This window comes from Rattus norvegicus, chromosome 3 (genome assembly GCF_036323735.1).
Source record: "Rattus norvegicus strain BN/NHsdMcwi chromosome 3, GRCr8, whole genome shotgun sequence".
Classification (NCBI taxonomy): domain Eukaryota; kingdom Metazoa; phylum Chordata; class Mammalia; order Rodentia; family Muridae; genus Rattus; species Rattus norvegicus.
In genome coordinates this window covers 42,751,626-42,772,000 of record NC_086021.1, presented here as the reverse complement: position 1 = coordinate 42,772,000, position 20,375 = coordinate 42,751,626, and the positions used below count along the sequence as shown (strand labels likewise).

The window sequence follows — 20,375 nt, the reverse complement described above, 5'->3', positions numbered from 1 at the left end:
TGAAGTGGAGAAAAGAGAAGGGGGGGAAGAGACAGAAGCCCGGAGCAGGGGAGCAAGCAGGGCCCTCCCAGCGTGCGTGCACATGCACATCTAAGGTTGGTTAATACACAGAGTTGGAATGAGGCTGCATTTGTTAAGCCAGTGATTGGCTTTTGCTTTCTATGTGGGAGCAGTCTCCATCCACTACCATTTCTTGTTTACCACGTTTTCTCGTTTCTTGTAAGGCTTTTGTGGGACTGGTCAGAAACAGACGTTCCTGATTAAATGATCCTGTGAGGTGAATTCTCACAGCTGTGCAGATGCACATGACAATAACTTGCCTCACTGCTCTCACAAAGGTTTCTGACTGCTGGTTTGGTAAAGATCCTTCCCTTCCCACTCTTGTGGAGCTGTCTCTCTCCTCTTCTGGGTCTGTAGAGGGCACTCCTGTCACTAGTATTCAAGCCTGGCTCAGATTTTCTCACTACTTGAAGCCTTGAATCTGCCCATCAAGGTTCTTAGACTAAATTTGGGGCAGTCTGGGAGTGGGGCTTGAAGTTGAGTGTGGTGTTACTGAGATGCGAGTTTCGTTGGGCTCTAGTGTCTGTGTCCTTGTACTGTTGGGAACAGCTGCAGCACATGCTAGGAGAGGCTGGCTCTGTTTCGCCCTTGTTTCATAAAGGATTTCAGATTGGTAGGCCCACATTCTGCCTTGCTGCCTGCATTGCTCTTGTTTCCTGGATGCCTTTGTTTACAGTCTGCCTCCCACTCTCTTTGAAGCTTTGCTGAGGCAGCCATTATTGTCTCTCCTATTCAGCCTTTGACCCTTGACATGCCTTGAAACTGTCACATGGGACTGATGCTCCCAGTGAACTCTTAAAATTCCAAGAGGATGAAGTTCTGGGACCTCTATCTGTGGTCCTAGTGTCTCCCTTGGCATATGATGGCTACTTCAACTAAATAAATTATGGGGAAATTTTGGAGAAAAATAGTAAGTCACTTTAATAAACCTGTAGGCTCATAGGTTGGGTAGAGACAAATTCTGTGAGGGCAAGTGGTCTCGAGTTTGACTCTGCCACATTTCCCCAGAATTATGATTGTGTTTTCTTACCAGTTTGTCTCAGCCTCATAGTGCTGATTTTGTCTATTATGTTACCAAGAAGTTGGTTTTCATAGTTTTTGTTTTGTTTTTCCTTTTTTCTTTTTTTACTTCTTACTTATTTTTTGGTATCTGTTCACCTTACTCCTTGATTTCATAAACTTCAGCTTTGTCTTTCCCCATTATTGAATGGGGGGATTCTATCCTGGGGTCAATGTTAAGATATTTTGATCATTTAGCAAACTAAGTCCAGGAGACAAATCTAGCCGAATCACCCTGTTTATGCATAGTTTGTGGCTGCTATATGCTAGGTGTTGGCGTTGAATACTTTAACAGACAATGAGTGTGCGCTGAAACCTAAAATATTACTGCCCAGGCCTTAGGAGAAGAACTTACTGAGTCTTCATACAATGGAAGACTCTGTAGGGAAGAAAGGGCATGGGTATGAAGGGTTTGAGACCTCCAGGCCCCTACTTACCACCTGAGGAGCTTTAGGCAAGCCATTGGAGTTCTAGGGAGGTGGAGGTGGTGTTTAAGACAGCACTTCTCTGTGTAGCCCCGGCTGTCCTGGAACTCAGAGATACATCTGCCTCTGCCTCCCAGTTGCTGAGATTAAAGGTAAGTGCCTCCTCTGCCCAGCTTGAGGGAGGTTTTAAGCACCACCCATTAACAAACAGACCTGTGAACTATTAGGTGTGCTGAGTACCCCACCATTCTCCATCGGCATAACTTATGATGGATGCCTTTTGCTTTCTCAGGAGGAAGAAGCCAAGAAGCTAGTGAGTGAAGCTATTGCAGCTGGCATCTTTAATGACTTGGGGTCTGGAAGCAACATTGATCTGTGTGTTATCAGCAAGAGCAAGCTGGACTTTCTCCGTCCATACTCAGTGCCCAACAAGAAAGGGACCAGGTAAGTGAAAGGGATACCATTTTTCTTGTCTTGTCACCTTTGGCATCTCCATGCCACCTGTATTGGGCTCTCTGGATGTTTTACCACACTGAGAAAAGCCAAGTATTCCAAAGTAACTTATACAGTAGTCCTTTGAGTCAGGGCTACTTTATGATCTCAGTGGTGGTCAGACATTGAGAAGTGTCTTCATGTGTCATGCGTTGGCAGGAGAGGTGGAATGGGTCCAAGAGAGAACTTTAGGCTGAGTTGAGACCCTGCCCCACACCCTGTGGTTTTTTCAGCATCTTAAGCCCTGTATGGAATCTTGTGTAGTGTTTAGGTTTCATGATAGCCAGCCCACAGCTTTTCTTCAGACTGGCCCAACACACCCTAAAAGTTCTGATCTGGTGGCTATAAACCTCTGAACTGTGGCCATGGTATGTACCGGTGTTGTTTATGCCACTGAAACCATGGCCTACATCCATGGGTGCTTCACCTCACTGGTGCAAGCCAGGATCTGAGCTGTGAGGTGATGGTCTAGGTTTGCATGCAGCTGTAGCTCATTAATTGACAGTTGCAGCTACTTGAGCACTCTGGGCTCTGGTTTGTAGCATGGGACCTCTGGAAGGCTTGCTTCTCCACCCACCAAGGGTCCCTAGTTCTAGATTCATAAGAAAGGTTGGGTCTTCACTGCTAGCAGTTCTTCATTGTGGAACCTTAGTGTCAGACAGCTCTGGGTTGGTGACCGCATGGCCACTGGCTGGCATGATGGCTCTGTATCAGTCCTGTATTTGAAATGATACAGCTGGAAAAGGGCACCTGCCTTTAAGATATAGGGCTGGTTTGGGGAAGCAGCTTCCATTTGAAGGATGCTGATCCTTTGGGAGAGACCCGGGGAGAGCCTCGGTTCCATGTGGCCTGAATGATAGTCACCCAGGCAGAGAGTTCTCAAAGCCACCCTTGAAAAGTGGGTGGCTACAAAAGGAACCTCTGTGCTAAGGGTAGCACCACAGAGCCAAGGGTGTAGTTTTTGTGGCAGAACACTTGCCTAGAATGTGGGAGACTCTGGGTTCCATTCCTAGCCTTTGGGGTGGGGATGGACCCAACAAGGTGACAAGGAAGAGGAGGGGCTAAACATAGTAGGTGTGTAATAATCTGCCTTGGAGTGGTACACATGCTACACACACTCTAGAACCCCACTGTCCTTTAGACTACTTAGTGGTTCAGAGAATGCTGCCTGGATGAGGGAACCTTTTCTGGAAAGAACAGCAGGTGAGGGGCAAAGGCTTGGCAGTTGTTCCATGCCTATCATCATCATGGACCTGGCTGCTGCCCTGCAAGCTGCTAAGACAAGCCTTACCCAAAAGGCACAAGGGCTCTGTGTCCACTCCCCCACAGACAAGGTAAAGGTCAAATGAGTCAGCCTCTTGAGCTGTTATCTCAAGGCAACACTTAACTGCCAGTGACCCAGCAAGGTGGGGTCCAAGAGACGTTTTTAAACCTTAAGGGAATGAGGACAGATGTATTTTGAAAAAGCGTACCTTCTCCTAAAGTCCACCTGCACTGTCATGTACCCTCTTTCTGCTTCCTGTTGGAGCTCAAGAGCCTTTTTGAAGGGACAAATGTTTTAAGAGCATATGGTCATTGGTTGGATGTAAGGTTGATGGAACTGTCACTCCAGAGGGTTGGGACAGAGGAGCAGCTGTCTGGCTCTGCATTTTGCCAGGCTCAGGACTGGAGAGTTAGGAGAGTACACGTGGATCAGGGTGAGCACCTTGTGCTCAGAGACCTGCCCCAAGGAGGCAGGTCAGGTGGGTATGTCCTAGTGGTGCCCTGCAGGGACAGTTGATCTTGAGTGCTGTCTGAAGTGAGGAGCGTGGAGCATGGCTGGGGGCTATGTGGTATTGCTGTTGCTTCTAGAGTTGTGGGGCAGAAGGCTGGATTACATCACTCACATTTGATACATAGGATGTGAGTTTTAAGGAAGTGGAAACCTCAAGTCACATGACCAAATAGCTTTTAAGTTCTGCTGGGGTGTGGAAGGAAAATTGGAAACCAGTGCTTTTTCTATTATCTCCTAAGTGTTGTCTGACACTCACCAGCCTACACACACCCCTTTCAGGTGTACCATTTGTAGCATTTGGAAGTGAAGGACTCCCTGAAGCCACAGAGGTGGAGTCCCCAGAGTCAGGACTCCAGTCACGCCTGTTGCTGTCTGGCCAGAATGTCTTTGTCCTGACCTCAGTTAGGCACTTGAGCAGAAGTCTGATTGCTTTTATTTTCCTCATTAGGTTTGGCCGGTACAGGTGTGAGAAAGGCACTACCGCTGTCCTCACGGAGAAAGTCACCCCTCTGGAGCTCGAGGTGCTAGAAGAGATTGTTCAGACAATGGACACTTCGTGAATGGTGCTGCGGGCAGTTGGATAGCTCTCTGGGTGACTCGGTGTACATGCCACCCCTGCCCCACCCCACTCTACCCCAATCAGAAAACATGCATTTGGCTATTGCTCAATTAAAACAAACCAGAAAACTTAGTGAGTGGCTGTAATGTGGGGACGGTGGGACTACTGACCTGACTTTCCTTTCTATGTACCAGATCTTTCTGGGGTATTGGGGTGTTAGCGGTGTGGCCCTCTGAAACCGATTAGTTCTTTGTGGCCAGAAACCAGATTGGGTTCTTTGGTTCTACAGGTCTATGACAGGGCCTGTGCTTGTTTACTTCACCTTCACTTGGGGGTAACCCCAGGCATCGGTCCTGACAGGGTGAATCAATGTATGGCAGCCTATGCCTTAGAAAGCACTGGCAAGGGAGTCTCAGGCCCCGTGGGTGGCTTCCCTGCATACACAAGACTCCAAGTTTGCATCCCTAGTACACCCCCACCCCTCACACAGAGGACAGAGATCTTCAGTTTGAATTCTTAGACCATGTTCAGGTCTAGAAAAAGACAGATGGACACTTGGCTTTGGCATGGCTGTGTGAAACTGGTGGGCTGCACTCTAGCCATTCTCATGATAGCCAAAGGAGTGCTTGATGTTTGCTGTTGTGCAGTAATTGGATATAGCATTGCATTGCTTCTCTAGATAGTGATTGGTGGAGACTGTGCACATCCCAAGGGCCATTTTATTAGACAGATGGTTCTCTTGGGTATGGACAGTGGGCGGAGTGCTGAAATTAAGTTCTTTGGTTTGCAGAGGCTACTCGTACCACAGACAGAACAGAAACAGTTCTTACAAAGAGTTAGGAAGGGGTTGGGGATTTAGCTCAGTGGTAGAGCGCTTGCCTAGCAAGAGCAAGGCCCTGGGTTCAGTCCCCAGCTCCGGAAGAAAAAAAAAGGGGGGGGGGGAAAGAGTTAGGAAAACTTTGAGGAGTTAGTACTGGGTAGGAAGCAGTGACTTTGATCCTTCCCCAGAGTGAGTATTCTGGGGCTGGACACTGGAGTGCAGATTCCCTTGTGCAAACTGCTCGAAAGGGTACAGTGTATTTATTGAGGGCAGCAGCTTGGCTGATGAGTGTCAGAATTATTTGGGGAACTTAAACATAGCCTGGTGTTACTTGGACTGTTGGGGCCTCACAGGTTGTTTCTAAAGGCACCTCAAGAAGTTGTGCTGCTGCTGTGTGCTGGGTTTGGTCTGCAGTCCGAGACAGCACTGACATGGAGTCAGGGACCCCGTTCTGTCTAAAATATGGGGAGTTTGGTCTGAGTGGAGGCTGCATCTGGAGTATAGGCCTGCTCAGAGGGCAGTGGCTAGCCTGAAAGTTCCAAGACACAGGAGCACAGGCCTGTCACCAAGCGGTTACTTCTTGAATATTGCATAAACGAGTGCTTCTCAATCTTCCCAATGCTGCGACCCTTTAATACAGTTCCTCGTGTTATGGTAACTCACAGCCATAAAATTGTTCTCACTGCTACCTCCTAACTGTAATGTTGCTACTGTTATGAATCGTTATGTGCATACTTTTGGAGACAGGTTTGTCAAGGGTATCTCGATACACACATTGAGAACCACTAGCATAGAAGAACAAAATTCAGACTGTTTCCTCCAACACTTCAGTTTCCTTAAATTCACATTTATAAGTTAGTCTTCACAGTTAATCCTGTTGGGAATAAAAAGTAAGTGAACATATTTCTGCTTTTCCTGCACATAATACAATTATATTTTAATTCTTGACACGAATGGTCCATGACTTGAATTTTCTGAAGGGGTGACAGGCCATATTTTTGGATCACCTGCCACTGCTGGCTGATCTGCATCTCTGTTGGTTTGGCTTTTGTTGGTTGGTTTATTTTTGAGACAGGGTCTTATTTATGTAGTTCATTCCTGTTTCAAACTTCCTGTATTGCTCAGGGCAACCTTGGATTCTTGATCCTCCTGCCTCTACCTCTCAAGTGCTGGGATAACATGCTTAAACTGGCCCAGCTGAATAACATCTTTTGTTTAAATCCTGTCAGCCACCTGGAAGATAGATACCTTATTAGTCCCATTTGCAGATGAGGAAACGAAGGCCCAGAAAGACCAACACCTTGCCCAGGTCACTAGGAAGATACAGAACCAGAATTTGAAAAGAACAGTGTGAGAGCAAAGTTTTTGGCATTTTCTTGCTGTCTTCCTGGTGGATGAAGTGCCGTGGACTGTCCTGAAGTGAGCCATAGCGTTCCAGCAGGTGAGGATGGTACAAGGCAGGGATCAGAAGATCATGAGAACCCTCCTGTCTCCCAGACGCCACTTACGCCGAAATGCCGGGTGCTAGGTGCTCCTCCTCACTGTCATTCATCAAATTAGCAAATGCAGAGAAAATACTAGCGAAATCCCTACTCTAAACCATTATTTTCATTGTATCCCTTTACAAGAGAGTAAATGAAGCACTCAGTCTGATTGTATAGGAAGGAACTAAGAACTAAACCAACAGAGTCTTGCCCACACCAGTCACCCAGCTCCCTTCAGGTCTCCTGACAGTGTGGGCCTGGACAGGTCTGGGGCAGCCAGGCAGAGGTTCACATTTCAGTAGGCACAGGGCTTTTGATGACTGCCAAGCCCCTCCCCCACTAAAGCCCAGCTCAGATTGTCTGCAGCAGTTCAAAGAAAGGACTCTGGAGTTTGACCATAACCCAGCTGCCTTCAGCTCAGTGGCAGAGGTAGCCACCTTTGGGAGGCAGCTGAGAGTCCTCTGGTCTTGGCTGTGGGGGCTTCCAGGTACCACTTGGGGAGAGGACTCAAGTAAGACACGTGGCGTTTGGCTTTGCTGAGGTGTGGCATTCAGGTGCTGGATGTCCAGACGTGCATCTGTTTAGCCACCTGGTGCACATACTCAATGTCAGGTCGGTGGTTAGGGTCGGGGTAGATGCACATGCTGACCAGTTCCCGAAGCTGCAAGGAAAGACCATTCTGTTAGTCTTACAGTGCACTGCAGATGGTTTCAAGTGAACAGTACTTTTCAGGGTAAGTTACATGGTCACACAGATCCCACACGTGCATAGGCCTATCTGGTTCCAAAGGTGATGCTTTGAGACCCTGAGAATTTTACCCTCAAATAACCTTCAGTTTTCAACTGTGCACATGTATGTCCGCTGTCAGTCACACAAAGCCCAAACCAGAGAAAACTCAAGGAAAGGGCTTATTGATCATAATAAATGCATTAACATGCAGCAAGGCTGCAGTCTGCACACCCCCTGGCCTCTTCATTGTGCTCATGAAAGACACGCTTTTAATTATCCAGACACTGAAGGCTTTGCCCGCCAGGGTGGGGGAGGGGCACCTTAAGCCTCTGATCCCTTTAGTTCTGATAGCCAGAGTGCTAGTTATTTTAATGGTAATTAAAATAATGACCTTAAAAAGCCCGGGTCTTAAACATGCACCACTGGGCTGGCTGCAACATTTTCTATCTCAGTGCCTACTGCTGGGGGTGCTGTTGGTCACTAGCAAATATGAGAGGTGGAAGTCCTGGACCAGAGAGTCCTAGGGACTCAGGAAAGAGTCTGAGGAGGGCCCAGGCGTGTTCCAGAGGCCCTGGGGCTGCAGCATCCACTTCAGGCTCAGGGGGTCAGTCCTGAACTTCTGAAGCACTGAGCTGCTTTAACTGGCCCATTTTGTGATCCCATTCATTGCTGTGTAAAACACTAGGAATCCATGAGCTGATGACGATGATATATGCAACTTATCTGGAGTACAAGATCAACTACAGACAGTGATCCCTGAAGCTGTTTTGGAAGGGAACCATGGTTGACCCATCAGGTGAAAATTTGAAAGCTAGGTCAAGATGAAGTCTGCCCTGCAATCACTTAGAAGCAATCCAAAAGAGAAACAACAAAAAATAACAAAATAATACAGCATGATGATAACTTTAAAAGTAGGGTATGTTTAGGGACAGACCCTGTGCTAAGTAGCAGAATCTGGAGCTGCTGCCTGCCAGGCACATATCTAGTGAGATGGAATGGTTGCCTTAGGAAATTAAAGCTAAGGGCTCTGGGGGTCTTCATTTCTGCCTTGCAACTGAAGTGGGGTGAGTGGTACCCATTGGCAGACTAGCACAGGAGTGCAGAACTGATTAGAGCCAAAGTCCCATGTCTTCTAGTAGTGCAGAAATTCTAGAGTAAACAAGGAAAGGAACAAGCTAGTGCACAACAAACTTTGTGAAGAAAGTAACCCATTTTTTTTTCCTGCCCGCTTGTTCTTCAGACCACAGATACTTTCCCGAATGGCTAGTGAGAACTCCTCCAGCCACTGGAGCTGATGGAAGAGAGGGGTGATGTACAATTCTCTTTTTCCTGTGTCCTTCCCACCTCAGGGGTGGCCATCTGCATGGGTGAGGCCAGGGGGCCTGCAGGCTGGCTTGGAGTCTGCATGGTTCTGCCTAGGCTTTGCCCCTATATGCAAGGTGCTCCTTGTAAAGCCTTAACTCATCTGGATGATGGACTTGGTGCAGTGGTCCTCAGCCTTCCTAATGCTTATAACCCTTTAATACAGTTCCTTTTGTGGTAACCCCAACTGTAAAATCATTTCATTGCTATGTTACTTCATAATTGTAATTTTGATACTGTTAATGAACTGTAAATACGATATGCAGGATATCTGATATGCAATCCCTGTGAAAGGGTCATTTGATGCACCACCCCCACAGGCTGAGAGCCAGTGCCTTAGTGAGTTATGGGGAAGTGGCCTAGGGTCCTGCAGAGTGGCCCCAGGAAGACCTTAGACTGTCACCTTCAGCATCCACTGTCAACAGACATCACAGATGTTTTGCAAATATTCACATGGAGCTGATACCTCCAATTGCTACTTTTGATGGTGGTGGTAGAACAGGAGATTGTAGTTTTGACCCCATGTTATAGATGAGGAAGCCGAGCCTCAAGGACAGTGAAGGGAGTCTGCCTGTGCCCTGAGGCACTATTGTGCCAAGAGACCTGTCAGCTGTCCTTTGTAGTTTATTCACGAGGGAGATATAATTTAACCCATTTATAAAAATGATGGATCTGAGGATGAGCTTCACACAGCCAGTAACTGTCCAGGGCCCCTGCACCCAGCATAAAATATGAAAGTCAGAGATCCATAGTTACGGGCCTTGTAAGCCAGAGCAGGAGACCAACCAGTGAGCCCAGGGTGGTCACCTCTGACCTCCCTGGTACTCGGTTCCACTAACCTAGCAATAGGTCGTAGGGCATCTGTTTGCTGCTGCCATCCTACAAACTTCAGGCACTTCAGAATCCCCACCCCCATCCCGGAAGTGCACCAGGCCCGGCCCCGTGTGCTCACCTTCTCAGAGTAGTGCTCCCCCGGGAGAGGCGGGTAGTCACACTGCTCAATCTTCTGGCAGAGGGAGAAGAGATTCATCTTATCTCCATAGAAGGGGCTCTGAAGAGCTGCCATCTGCAGGGCAAGGAATGCAAAGGCTCAAACACCAGCCTTAAAGTCTAATTAAAAGGATTTGAGAAGCCAGAGGGGCCACTGATTGGTCCCCCACTGCAGTGTCCTGTGGGCTTCTCCCTCCAGCCTAGGGAGGTTGGGGTTGCAATAAGGAAGTGCTGTTGAATCCTGAGGCTATGTCCCCAGCTCACTTAGGGCCCCTTCTTTCAAGGACCGGCTGCTCACCAGACTGGGCCTGACAGTTTCTCTAAAAGCTCTCTTTTTTCCCTTTTTTCTGTCTGCGCATATGTGTGTGGTTCAGGGGACAGCTAGCCTCTAGAGCTAGTGCTCCTTTGAGATGGGGTCTGTCGCTGACATGAAGTCTGTCGAATGGGTAGCCTAAGCTGATTGGCCAGTGACCCTCAGGACCAGTCTGTCCACTTCCCCCCGTACACACTCGCACTACGTGGCTTTTTCAGAATTCTGGGAATTCTAACTCAAGTCCTTATGCACCCAAGGCAAGCACTTCCCAACCCACCTTTATCTCTTTGAGGCTCGCTCTTTGTAGCCCAGGCTATCCTGTAACTAACAGTGTAGCTCAGGCTGGCTTGAATTTCTGGTAATCCTCTTGCTGCAGACTCTGAGTGCCTGGACTATAGGTGAGTGCCACCATACCTGGCTCTGACCAGTTTGTCTAAAGAACAGTGGGACACCATTCTTGGGAACCTGTCTGCCTGAATGATGAAGCTCCAGGGCAGAGAGAAGCTAGGCCCTAAAAGTTGGCTGTCTAGCCCTATAACATTGGAGGCTCTGGCCTACAGGGTGTGGCAAGGTTCACACAGCACCCTGGGCACCTTGAAGAGAGGCAGGCACTGGTGAGTGACGGGACTGTTGGGATGGTGGTCCTACTATGTTTTCATCCCAGGAGGTAACTTCTCCCTTAAGTACCCAGACTCCCCACCCGGAGTTTAAGGCACTTAAGGGAAGCCTCAGAGAAGGTCTGCAGGGGATGGACATAGCCCAGCATGGCACCGGACGGCCCCATCTGCTGATAGGTCCATAGTGGGATTCAAGTGGTTCCTCTGACTCGTGCTCACTAATGCATCCTGCCAAATGACAGCCAATCCTTCTTGCTAGTAAGCCATTGGGTCATCATGCCCGCCTCCCAGTCTGTCTGCACCCCACGTCATAGTTAGGCTGCAATCACCTATACAAGATGGAGTGGAAAGTATATGGAGTCCCCACCCACACTGAGGAGCTGGTTTTACCACAGAGCCTGCAAAATGGCATGACATGCCTCCAAAAAATTAAAACGAACCTTGGTGCCAGCAATTACTGGGCAATTTCGAAAGGACATTTGCTAGCACAGTAGGGAACCTCGAAGGCTCCTAGGTGGCCCTCAGCCACAGCTGGAGGATCCAGGTGAGTATTCTGAAGGTGGCTTATGGGTAGACAGGGTGTTGAATGTCAGTCTACTAATGCTGGCTCTGCTGATGGCTATGTGACCTGGGAGAGGGACTGACTGCCCTTCACCAGCCAGTCTGTTTGGACTTTCACAAATGTAGCCCTTTGCAACTAACTCCAAATGGTTCAGAAAAATGGGGCAAGGGGTGAGCCATCTTCTCTCCTTCCTCTCCAGAACCTTCCCCTCATCATCACAGAGAGCTGCTGTGCACAGGGTAGCAGTGAGCCTTCCCTACTATCAGGGTTTCTCTAAGCTGTAGGTTCCAACAGAAGCCATGTCCAAACTACTCACCATCCAGCTGCTGGCCACGGGACTGCCACCCTGATCAGGACAGCAGTCTGTGAAGTAACTTTAGGGCCTGCTGGCGACATGGGGATTATAACAATTACCCAGGATGGCGAGATCTACTCAGACCGGTGGCCGGCCAGCCCCGGGCAGGTCGGAGCAAAAGGGCTTGCTGTTGGGGGGTGGGGGGGTTCGGATACTTACTACCTATAGACTACCAGAGTCATGGCTCTCTTCTATGTGTAAGGAGTATGTATCTATCTCAGAGAACCTAAGATGTGGAGGAAGGAAACCTGACTTGAGAAAAGGACCCCAGATACTCTCGTCACCCACCTTCTCCCAAGCACAGCCTGGAGTGACGGGTGATCAGGAGAGGATGTGTGGCCCAGTTCTCTGAGGGAGGGGCTTTCTGGGCCAGTCTACTGTTTAAGCCAGAATTCCAAAGCAGGTTTCCCCAGTCCACTGTCTTACTGGGTCTCTGTCCCCACTGCAAGGGGCTGGTACCAAGTGAGCCTTAAGCTTCAATGCCACTCCGTTTCCTCCACAGGAAAGTGCAAAGGGCCTTTAGCCAGTTCTCAGGGTTCAAGAAAGGATGCCAAGGGGATTGTTTCTGATCTTGTCCTCTTTGCACCTTAGGCCATGTTGGCATGCCATATGTCCCATGGAGTCCACATGAATCCTCAATGGTCTAAGCTAAGTTAAGCAGGAAGCGGGGGAGGTGTGTGTGTCTGTGTGTGTGTGTGTCTGTGTGTGTGTGTCTGTGTGTGTGTGTGTGTGTGTGTGAGAGAGAGAGAGAGATATTTGTCCCAGCTCTTTTTACACTGATACCACAGGAAGGCACCACAGGTGGTCTCAGGGAGGTGGCAGCCATGACTGCAGGACATCTCTTGCCAATTACCCAGCACTGGGCCCAGATGAGGCTCCTCCTTGTGTGCTGGGAAAATATACATTTCTTCCCCTAATGCACTGCAGGGGTGCAGAGGGATGCCAGCTTCAACAGAGCCCATTGTCACCCTGGAGGGCAGCCCATGAATGGCCATGCCACCTTTTGTCCTGTCCTGTGGGTGAATATTCCTAGAGGACTGATTGATTTATTTGGCTTCCCACTGCCTTTTGCTACTGCATAGCTACAAGGCACGCAGCGACACACTGCCAACAACTAGATCAACTGACAAGGCTGAGCCCTGCCACCACACTGGAAGCCACCTCCTCAAGTGTGTGTTTAGGCACCAAGTTAGGACTTAGAACAGCCTGCTTGGCTGGGAACCCATCAAGGCCATGATCGTGGACTTGGTGCAGACCAAGACTGGGTACATTTGCCTCTGAGGAGCTGTAACAAAGGCTTGGGCAGGGACCAGGGCTGGCAGGAACACAGGGAGCCAGCTGTCATCTTCCATTGGCCCTGGGGAATGCACAGAGCTCTTCTCTTCAGACTGGCCTGCATTTATTTATGTTTAGAGACACTTGTGACTTTAAGGGGACAGGAAGCGGTTTCTGAAAATACACAACAGAGGATGAAAAAGGAAAATGATAAGCCATCTGGGCTAGGGACAGTACACATGAGAGCAGGTCAAAGGGGACCCCCTCCACAAGGACCCAAGCTGAGCTGTGCTGAGACCTCCCGTTGGCCAAAGCAAAAAGGGAAATATGTCAAGCTGTCGGGCTTCCAAAGACGGGCAGCAAATGCCAGCTGCGCAGCTCAGCTGGTCCATGGGTTCATAGAGAGGCCGGAGTGTCTGGAGCTGGGTGCCTCAATCACGGCTTCATGTTCTCTCTACAAGGCAGGGACTCCATCCCACACATGGGGCAGCTGGAGCTAGAGGGGGAGGGGCTGACTCGCCCAGTCTGGGCTCTTGCCAGACACTATCTCCCCAGAAGACCCAATGGCTGGGGGTTCTGTGGGCAGCTCACAGACCTCAGAACTGCTCACTCTCGCAGACCTTACTCATGAAGAGCATTTGGGAGCTCCTGAACAGCTGTCCCTTCACTCCAGCACCTGACAGGCATGGGTGATGCTCTCTCAGAGGAGTCTCTGAATCCCTCTGACCTCAGGTAGGTCCCACTCAGGTGTTCATTAAGTTTATTCCTGAAACTGATGCCCAGAGTCTCAAAAAGACTGGACCTACCCCACTGTTGACTGCTCTGGCCTGAAAAGCCCAGAGGCCTTCCTGATACAGGGCTACCAAGCCCCAGGAGGTGGCCCACCCAACCGCTCTACAAGGACATCCTTTCTAGCCAGGCATTTAAAATGCATCCTCTTCAGCTGGGCGCAGCTCAGTAGTGATGTTTCTCTGGCACACCAGGTCTTGGTCCCACCCCATCCCCTACAGAAAAGAAAACCATGGTGCCCCTCCTGGCTCAAAAAGACAAGGAACTCTACACTTTGTAAAGAAATTGAGAGTTTTGACCTTCAGGTTGACTAGTCCAAGACAGACCCTCACCCCACCTCAGCTCCAGGGAAGCAAAAGACAGATTGATTTAGGGTTAGTTTAACCCTAAATCAATCACCTGTCTGTCACCCTGTACATTAGGGCTCCAATGTTGTGGCAAGGTGGCCAGTGTTCAGTGGAGACTCTTGGGAATGCCCCGTAGTATGTCCTAAGTGGGAGGTGCAGCCACCAACATGGAGACATCCTTCGCCCTTCCTGGTGCCTATGCTCCCCTAGACCCATTCCCAGGAACCCCCGATCCTCCTACCATGGCTGAGATGGGTAGAGCTTATGTTTCTTATGTTATCTCATCCTGAGCATACTAAGATTCAACAGTCCTGTCCCTGGCTCCAGGCTGGCTACCAGATCTGGAAACAGCCAGGGATGGCCCCATTCCATAGCTAGGGAGGTGAAAGGTCTGCAGTGAGACCCACATTGTTGGACTGCAAAAACAGGGTACCTCCTTAGGAGGGGTAACACGGGCATGAGCCAAGCCTGAGTCCGTACCCACTCCCAGTGCCTGTTTACCAATATACAGACGTGGTTACCAAAGACACCAGGGAAGAACAATGCTATTCCATCTCCTTCTCGAAGCCCAGAAGTATAGCTTACTACCAACCACCCTTCCAGCAATCATTGCCTGGACGGCGTTACTAACACCATGTCTGTTGAGGGGTGAAGGACTGGTCCCCAAGGGTCTTGAAACTAGGGTTCAGTCTGCAGGTGAGTATCTGGAGCACTGGTACTTCCTTAAACTGGTAGGTGAGCCTGTCTTACCTGTGCCTCCACGAAGTCCCCACAGGCTGCCGTGCAGCCCATCACTTACCTCATACAGCAGGCAGCCTAGGGACCAGATGTCTGACTTGAAGTTGTAGCCATTCTCGTGGATCCTCTCGGGTGACATATAGTATGGTGTTCCCACTGCAACACAGCAAGGGGTGGGACTTAGGGTGGGGGCCTCAGGAAGAAGAGATAGGGCCTGTCCCCTCCTTGGTCATCTGAGACGGTTGCCCATGCTAATAGGGCAATGAAATGGACCTGGGACCCCATGAACTTTAAGTGGATCCTCAGAATCTCTATTTTTAAGAACTGGTTAGGGGCCAGGATTCAAAGTGACCGCTCAATGCAGAGAGGCAAGTGACTACTGTCCTTTTAGGTGACAGTTTATATCTCAACAGAAAAGAACCACTGTCCAAGTTGACCAACACACATGAGGGAAAGTGGAGGCTCAAGCAGGTCAAGAGGCTTAGATAAAGTCAAAGGCATTAAAATAATCAAGTTCATGATGACGAAGTCTTTCAGTTCACCAGAGATGCCTTTCAGAGCTGAATGGCAAACCAGGATGTGACAGATTGAGTGAGAAATGTCCCCACAGGCTCAGTTGCTTGAACACTTGATCTCTAGATGTCTGGGGAGGGAATGGAACGTCTAACAGTGCAGCCATGTGAGGGAAGATGTCAGTGGGAGCGTGCTGTAAGAGTTTACAGCCGCATCGCGCTTTCAGTTCATCACGATCGTTCAGCTTCCCGCTCTGCCTGTCTGCTGCTGTCTCAGTCACTGTGCTACTGCTGTGAAGAGACACCGTGACCAAAACAAATTGAGGAAGGGTTTATTTGGCTTATACTTCACCAACAGTGTTCACCACTGAAGGAGATCAGGACAGGAACTCAAACAGGGCAGGAACCTGGAGATGGGCTGATGCAGAGAGAGAGGCCATGGAATTTGCTGCTTACTGGCTTGCTCCTCATGGCTTGCTCAGCCTTTCTTATAGAACCCAGGACCACCAGCCCAGAGATGGCTCCACCCACATGAGCTGGGCCCTCCCACACCAGTCACTAATTAAGAAAACGCCCTACAGGCTTGTCTGCAGCCTGATCTTTTTTTTTTTTTTTTTTTTTTTTGTGGTTCTTTTTTTCAGAGCTGGGGACCGAACCCAGGGCCTTGCGCTTCCTAGGTAAGCGCTCTACCACTGAGCTAAATCCCCAGCCCCTGCAGCCTGATCTTACTGAGGCATTTTCTCAGTTGAGGCTTCCTCCTCTGACGGCTCTAGCTTGTGTCACATTGACATAAAACTAGCCAACAGCCTCCATGCTTCCTCATAGACTCTCCCTCTGGAATTCTAAGCCAGAATAAGCCCTTTTCTTCTGTAAGTTGCCTTGGTTGTGGTATTTTATCACAGCAACTAGAAAGTAACTAGTACACATGGACAGAGAAAACCACCTCAAAGTCTACCCGCCGTGGATCCAGATGGCTTGGGTCTGAAACCTCCCCCAAAACTACATGCTAACAGTCCCTAGCATAATTAGGCGTAATTAGGAGGTGATGGGATCTTTAGGATGTGAAATAAAACCCCGGTTTTGCTGTAGATCGGTAGGGGGCCAGCTCTAAACTTCTCTGGGCTGTGGCTCCTGACACCCTGGGCAGGACAGCTCTGGTCCACAGCAGGAGTCAAGGGGTTCGTGGGATGTTATATAGCCGGCTGCACATGTCTTTCAGTCTTTGCAGCCTAATGTCCCAGTTATTCAATAGACAGTGGTCTGAGAGCCATGATCCTCATGAACTCACATGTCTAACCATGACCGTTACTTTATCACAGTGGCAGCCAGCACGCAAAGTTGAAAATTTAACCTCCTATCCTGTATGGATTCTGTATGGTTGGAATCAGGGGCTGGTGGCTCCTGAGTAAAAGGGCTGCCGGCCAACATGTGTAACTCTGGCTGGCCCTCGTGAGGTCAAGTGGGATATCACGAATAAACACTTGCTCACCCCAGTGATGAGAACACAAAACCAAACCGATGGCCGGGTGTTAAGCTATAAAGGCATTGCAGTCAAACCAGAGCAGAGACTCCACAGACCTTGGTCAGTAGGAGAACCTAGGGGCAAGCATCACTGGTCTCAGCAACTAGGTGCCACAACCGTAGGTACCCATAATGCTAGGATAACAGTATGGAGTTGGCCAGGAGCTGCGTCCCAGAAAGGCTGCACCACAGCCGTAAGGCCCCACTGATGAGCCTTGTAAGAGCCGCCTCTGGTTCTTCCCACCTGTTCTGGCTTCCTCTTTGTCCCTAGGTCCGGGCAGGAGGGACTCTAGGGTGAGGTGATCTGCAGGAAGCCTGGGCCAGACCTGTTTGAAGGTGAGGGGGTTCCACATCTTGTGCCAATATGTCTACCTCCCCAAACCAGTTCTAGCTGCTGTCTGTTCACCTCTGAGCTCTGTTCCACTGTGCCTATGCACTGGGGAGCTCCAGCAAGGACAGCCACCACCATCTCTCACTGTTTAGCTGTAAAGCAGGTCCTTGCCACAGCCTGCAGTGAAATCCAGGGGTGCTGCGGGAGAGGCGGGAGAGGTCCTTGCCTCCTCTTACCTCTTGCTGCCCTTCTACCTCACTGGTGTAATTTAAAGAAAATTCTTGTTTGTAAACGGGGTCTCACTGTGTAGCCTGGCTGACCTGAAACCCTATGTGGAACAAGCGGGCCTTGAACTCGAGCCTCACCTGCACCTTTCACTTCCTGTTTTGTTGCAGTGTGGGGTTTGGAATCAGGACTTCACCCAGGCGAGTGCTCTACTCCCGAAATATATACTTCCAGCCCTTGGTTTGTGAAATAGCTTCTCACTAAGCAGCCCTGGCTGACCCTGAACTCACGATCCCTGCCTCTGCCTCTTGTGCAAGAATTACAGATGTAGACACCATGTCCAGGGAGGAACTTTCTTCCAAGATGCCTCCAACATGTCATCCATCCACTTGTCTGTCCTCGACTAACCACTCATCTGTTACCTGCCTATCAGAGCCCACATCCATCGCTCTGTCCCTACACCTGCCTTCCCGTTTTTCTCTACTCCAGTGTTGGTGGAGCTGTGGTGACTCCAAGCTGACCCTGTTCTGGGTGGACTCTCAGGTGACAGTTGCCCGTCCCAGGATGTGTCCAGCAGGGAATAGCTAATCATGAGTTGGGACAGGCCTGTCCTAGCCAGAGACCCAGAAAGGCTGCACCACAGGAAGGGGTCTAGTAAAGGTCCAGCTAAGCCACTGTCCAGGCCTGGAGTCTGGCCTTTTGTCTTTCTCACAGGTTTCTGGGAGCACACTGCTGCAGTCTGAGGTGCAGACAAGCCTTACTCACCTCTGCTTCACCTGGGAATCCTAAACTATAGCTGAGGACAGCCTGGCCCATTCTGGAGGGCACCGTACCCTCTGGTCCCTGACCCAGGCTTCCTCAGTCTGTGCCTCTTAAAGGTGGGGTGCTATGGAGGTGGGGGGTTGTACGACTTTTGCAGGAGAGTATGAAGCTGAAGAACACAGCACATCCTCCAGCTATATCTACTTTACCTGGATTTTCTACCAATGACAGACGTAACAGAACATAACGCATCACTGTGTGAAACAGACTAAACAACAGACTTCAGAGAAACCCGGACCTGCGGCAGGCACAGGAGGCCTCCAGACCCCAGGGATGGTGATTCTGGGGAAACTGGCAGGAAAGGGTATCTCCCTGGACAGGGGTCCTGTCCCAGCCGACACAATCCGCCTTGCACCAAGCAGTTTCACAGGTGCATCAGAGCTGGCCATGCCTGGTCCCTCAGAGCAGGGGGACTGTGCAGAAGAAAGAGGAGTCTACCCAACCTGACCTACCTGGGTCTTTATCCTAGAAATGGGGATTGCAAAACTTGCAGAAACCACAGAACATGGGCCTCAAAGTGGAAGGCCGACCAAAGAGTCCTCCCACAACATGCACGACTCCTGTCAAGACACACAAGTGACCTGGCTCACTTCTCTGAAACGTTAGACAGGAAAAAGGCAGACTTCACCTAAGAGGCCAGCATCTGTCTGCAGGCTGACCCTCCCCAGGTGGTGCTTCTGTAACACACCTTGAAAAGCCACTGTGGCACCCACCAGGTGGGGACCGAAGCCTGTCGTGTGTGACCTGCTCTGGCCACTCTCTAGCCAAAGGCCAAGAAGATCTGCCTTGGTTCCTCATCAGTGAGACCTCGTGCTTAGCAGCTGGCTTTCCCATCTGCACAGTGGAGAGTGGGGGTCAGAACTGAGTTTGGTCCATGATGAATTCTCATTAACGAGGGCACACCCCTGGGGATGTCTGTCTGTGTGGACCACAAATCCACCTCACAGCACGCTGTGGTCACGCACAGCAAGGTCATGCACGCGGCGGCACGGGCATCTGGCAAAGTGAGCTCTGCTCCCCACTGTGTCCGTGCCCCAGACAGCTTGGTGGGATCCCTCTCTGACCTGCCTCCTGGGCCATCCACGGCCCAAGCCCACTGCCACACTGTGGGCTGGTGGCTCTTCTGAAGGCCACCTGGATATGGGAATGATTTCCTGCCCTCATGCTGACGTGGTCTCCCTTCTCTCAGCTTCAGTCTCCATCTCAGCCAAGGGAATGAAAGTCCTGGGTGTGACACCATCTTAGAAAAGCAAAATGTTTCTTAAATATTTTTAAAGCCCCACTTCTTCTGATTTGTCCCTACAGTGAACAAGTGGATACTCAAGTACAGGGTGGCTGTGGATCCTGGGTGACACTGGGCTCAACCAGATAGACTCTCACAGCAGACATCTGCATGCACACTCTGCCTTTTGGGAAAGCGATCCACCCATCCTCTAACCAGCTCTCTCTGCCAATCTGTGACCCCTGGAAGGCAGGAAGCCTTCCGGGTCACACATCCCAGCATGGCACAAGGCCAAAGAATGGTCTGCAAGCCCATGACTAAGCCAGGCCTTGTCCCTTATGGGATTATCCCCAGTCCCAGAGGCCAGGCATCCCTGCAAGGGGCTTGGGTATGAGCAACCTCCCTTCCTGCCCCGTCCGTCCAGTCTTGAGCCTGAGGCACCTTGTCACCACTGTCACCGCTGCCAAGCACAAGGCCTGCGTTCCCTGCTCTCCAGACCCACCATTTGTCTCGAAGCTGCTGCCGTTGCTTGGAGCGAGACACTTGCTTGTAGCTTGTGAGCTGTGTATAGGCAAATCTTTCATTTTTCTTTCATTATGCCGGCGTGTACTGTCACTTAATTTTTATGTATGCAATCCTTCCTGACAAATATGATCTGCTGCCTGGTAATTCGTCTGACGCTCATTCTGTTCCGAGCTCTAATTACGGCTCCTATTCCTGACACCGAGGCAGCCACTCTGCCACCGCTGGGTACCGCACCTGTCAGCCCCACCATGGCACTGACTAATGCCCTTTCATGCCAGCCTCCTGTTAGCAAATACAAGCATAGGGAGGGGTCAGGGAGGGAAGGCAGAGAAGGGATTTGCATAAGCCCAGCTCCGGGTCAGCAGCTTTAGTAAAGGAGGGGGTTGCCAGGACAATGTGGCTACTGCCCCAGCATTCCCACATAGTAGGTGCACATTAGATGCAGAAGATGAATAATTCATAGTCAC

General features: G+C 50.1%; 2 protein-coding genes across 9 annotated transcripts in view; one reads left to right on the top strand and one right to left on the bottom strand.

Annotated features, from left to right (window-relative positions):
• Psmb7 (proteasome 20S subunit beta 7) overlaps positions 1-4,501 on the top strand; it is a 59,971-nt gene extending 55,470 nt beyond the window's left edge. The window contains exons 7-8 of the mRNA NM_053532.1: positions 1,837-1,988; positions 4,259-4,501. Of these exons, the coding sequence (NP_445984.1) occupies positions 1,837-1,988; positions 4,259-4,370 (264 nt within the window). The 3' untranslated portion in view covers positions 4,371-4,501. The remainder of the gene's footprint in view (positions 1-1,836; positions 1,989-4,258) is intronic.
• A 1,473-nt stretch (positions 4,502-5,974) lies between these two features.
• Positions 5,975-20,375, bottom strand: part of Nek6 (NIMA-related kinase 6) — a 72,033-nt gene continuing 57,632 nt past the window's right edge. For 6 of the 8 annotated variants that reach the window (XM_006234100.3, XM_039105336.2, XM_039105335.2 and 3 more), the window contains exons 8-10: positions 14,812-14,906; positions 9,717-9,830; positions 6,016-7,334 (exon numbers count right to left, since the gene is read on the bottom strand). In XM_006234100.3, the coding sequence (XP_006234162.1) occupies positions 7,224-7,334; positions 9,717-9,830; positions 14,812-14,906 (320 nt within the window). In that variant the 3' untranslated portion in view covers positions 6,016-7,223. Of the gene's footprint in view, positions 7,335-9,716; positions 9,831-14,811; positions 14,907-20,375 lie in introns of all 8 variants that reach the window. The other 2 variants (NM_182953.2, NM_001277232.1) reach the window with 1 other exon arrangement.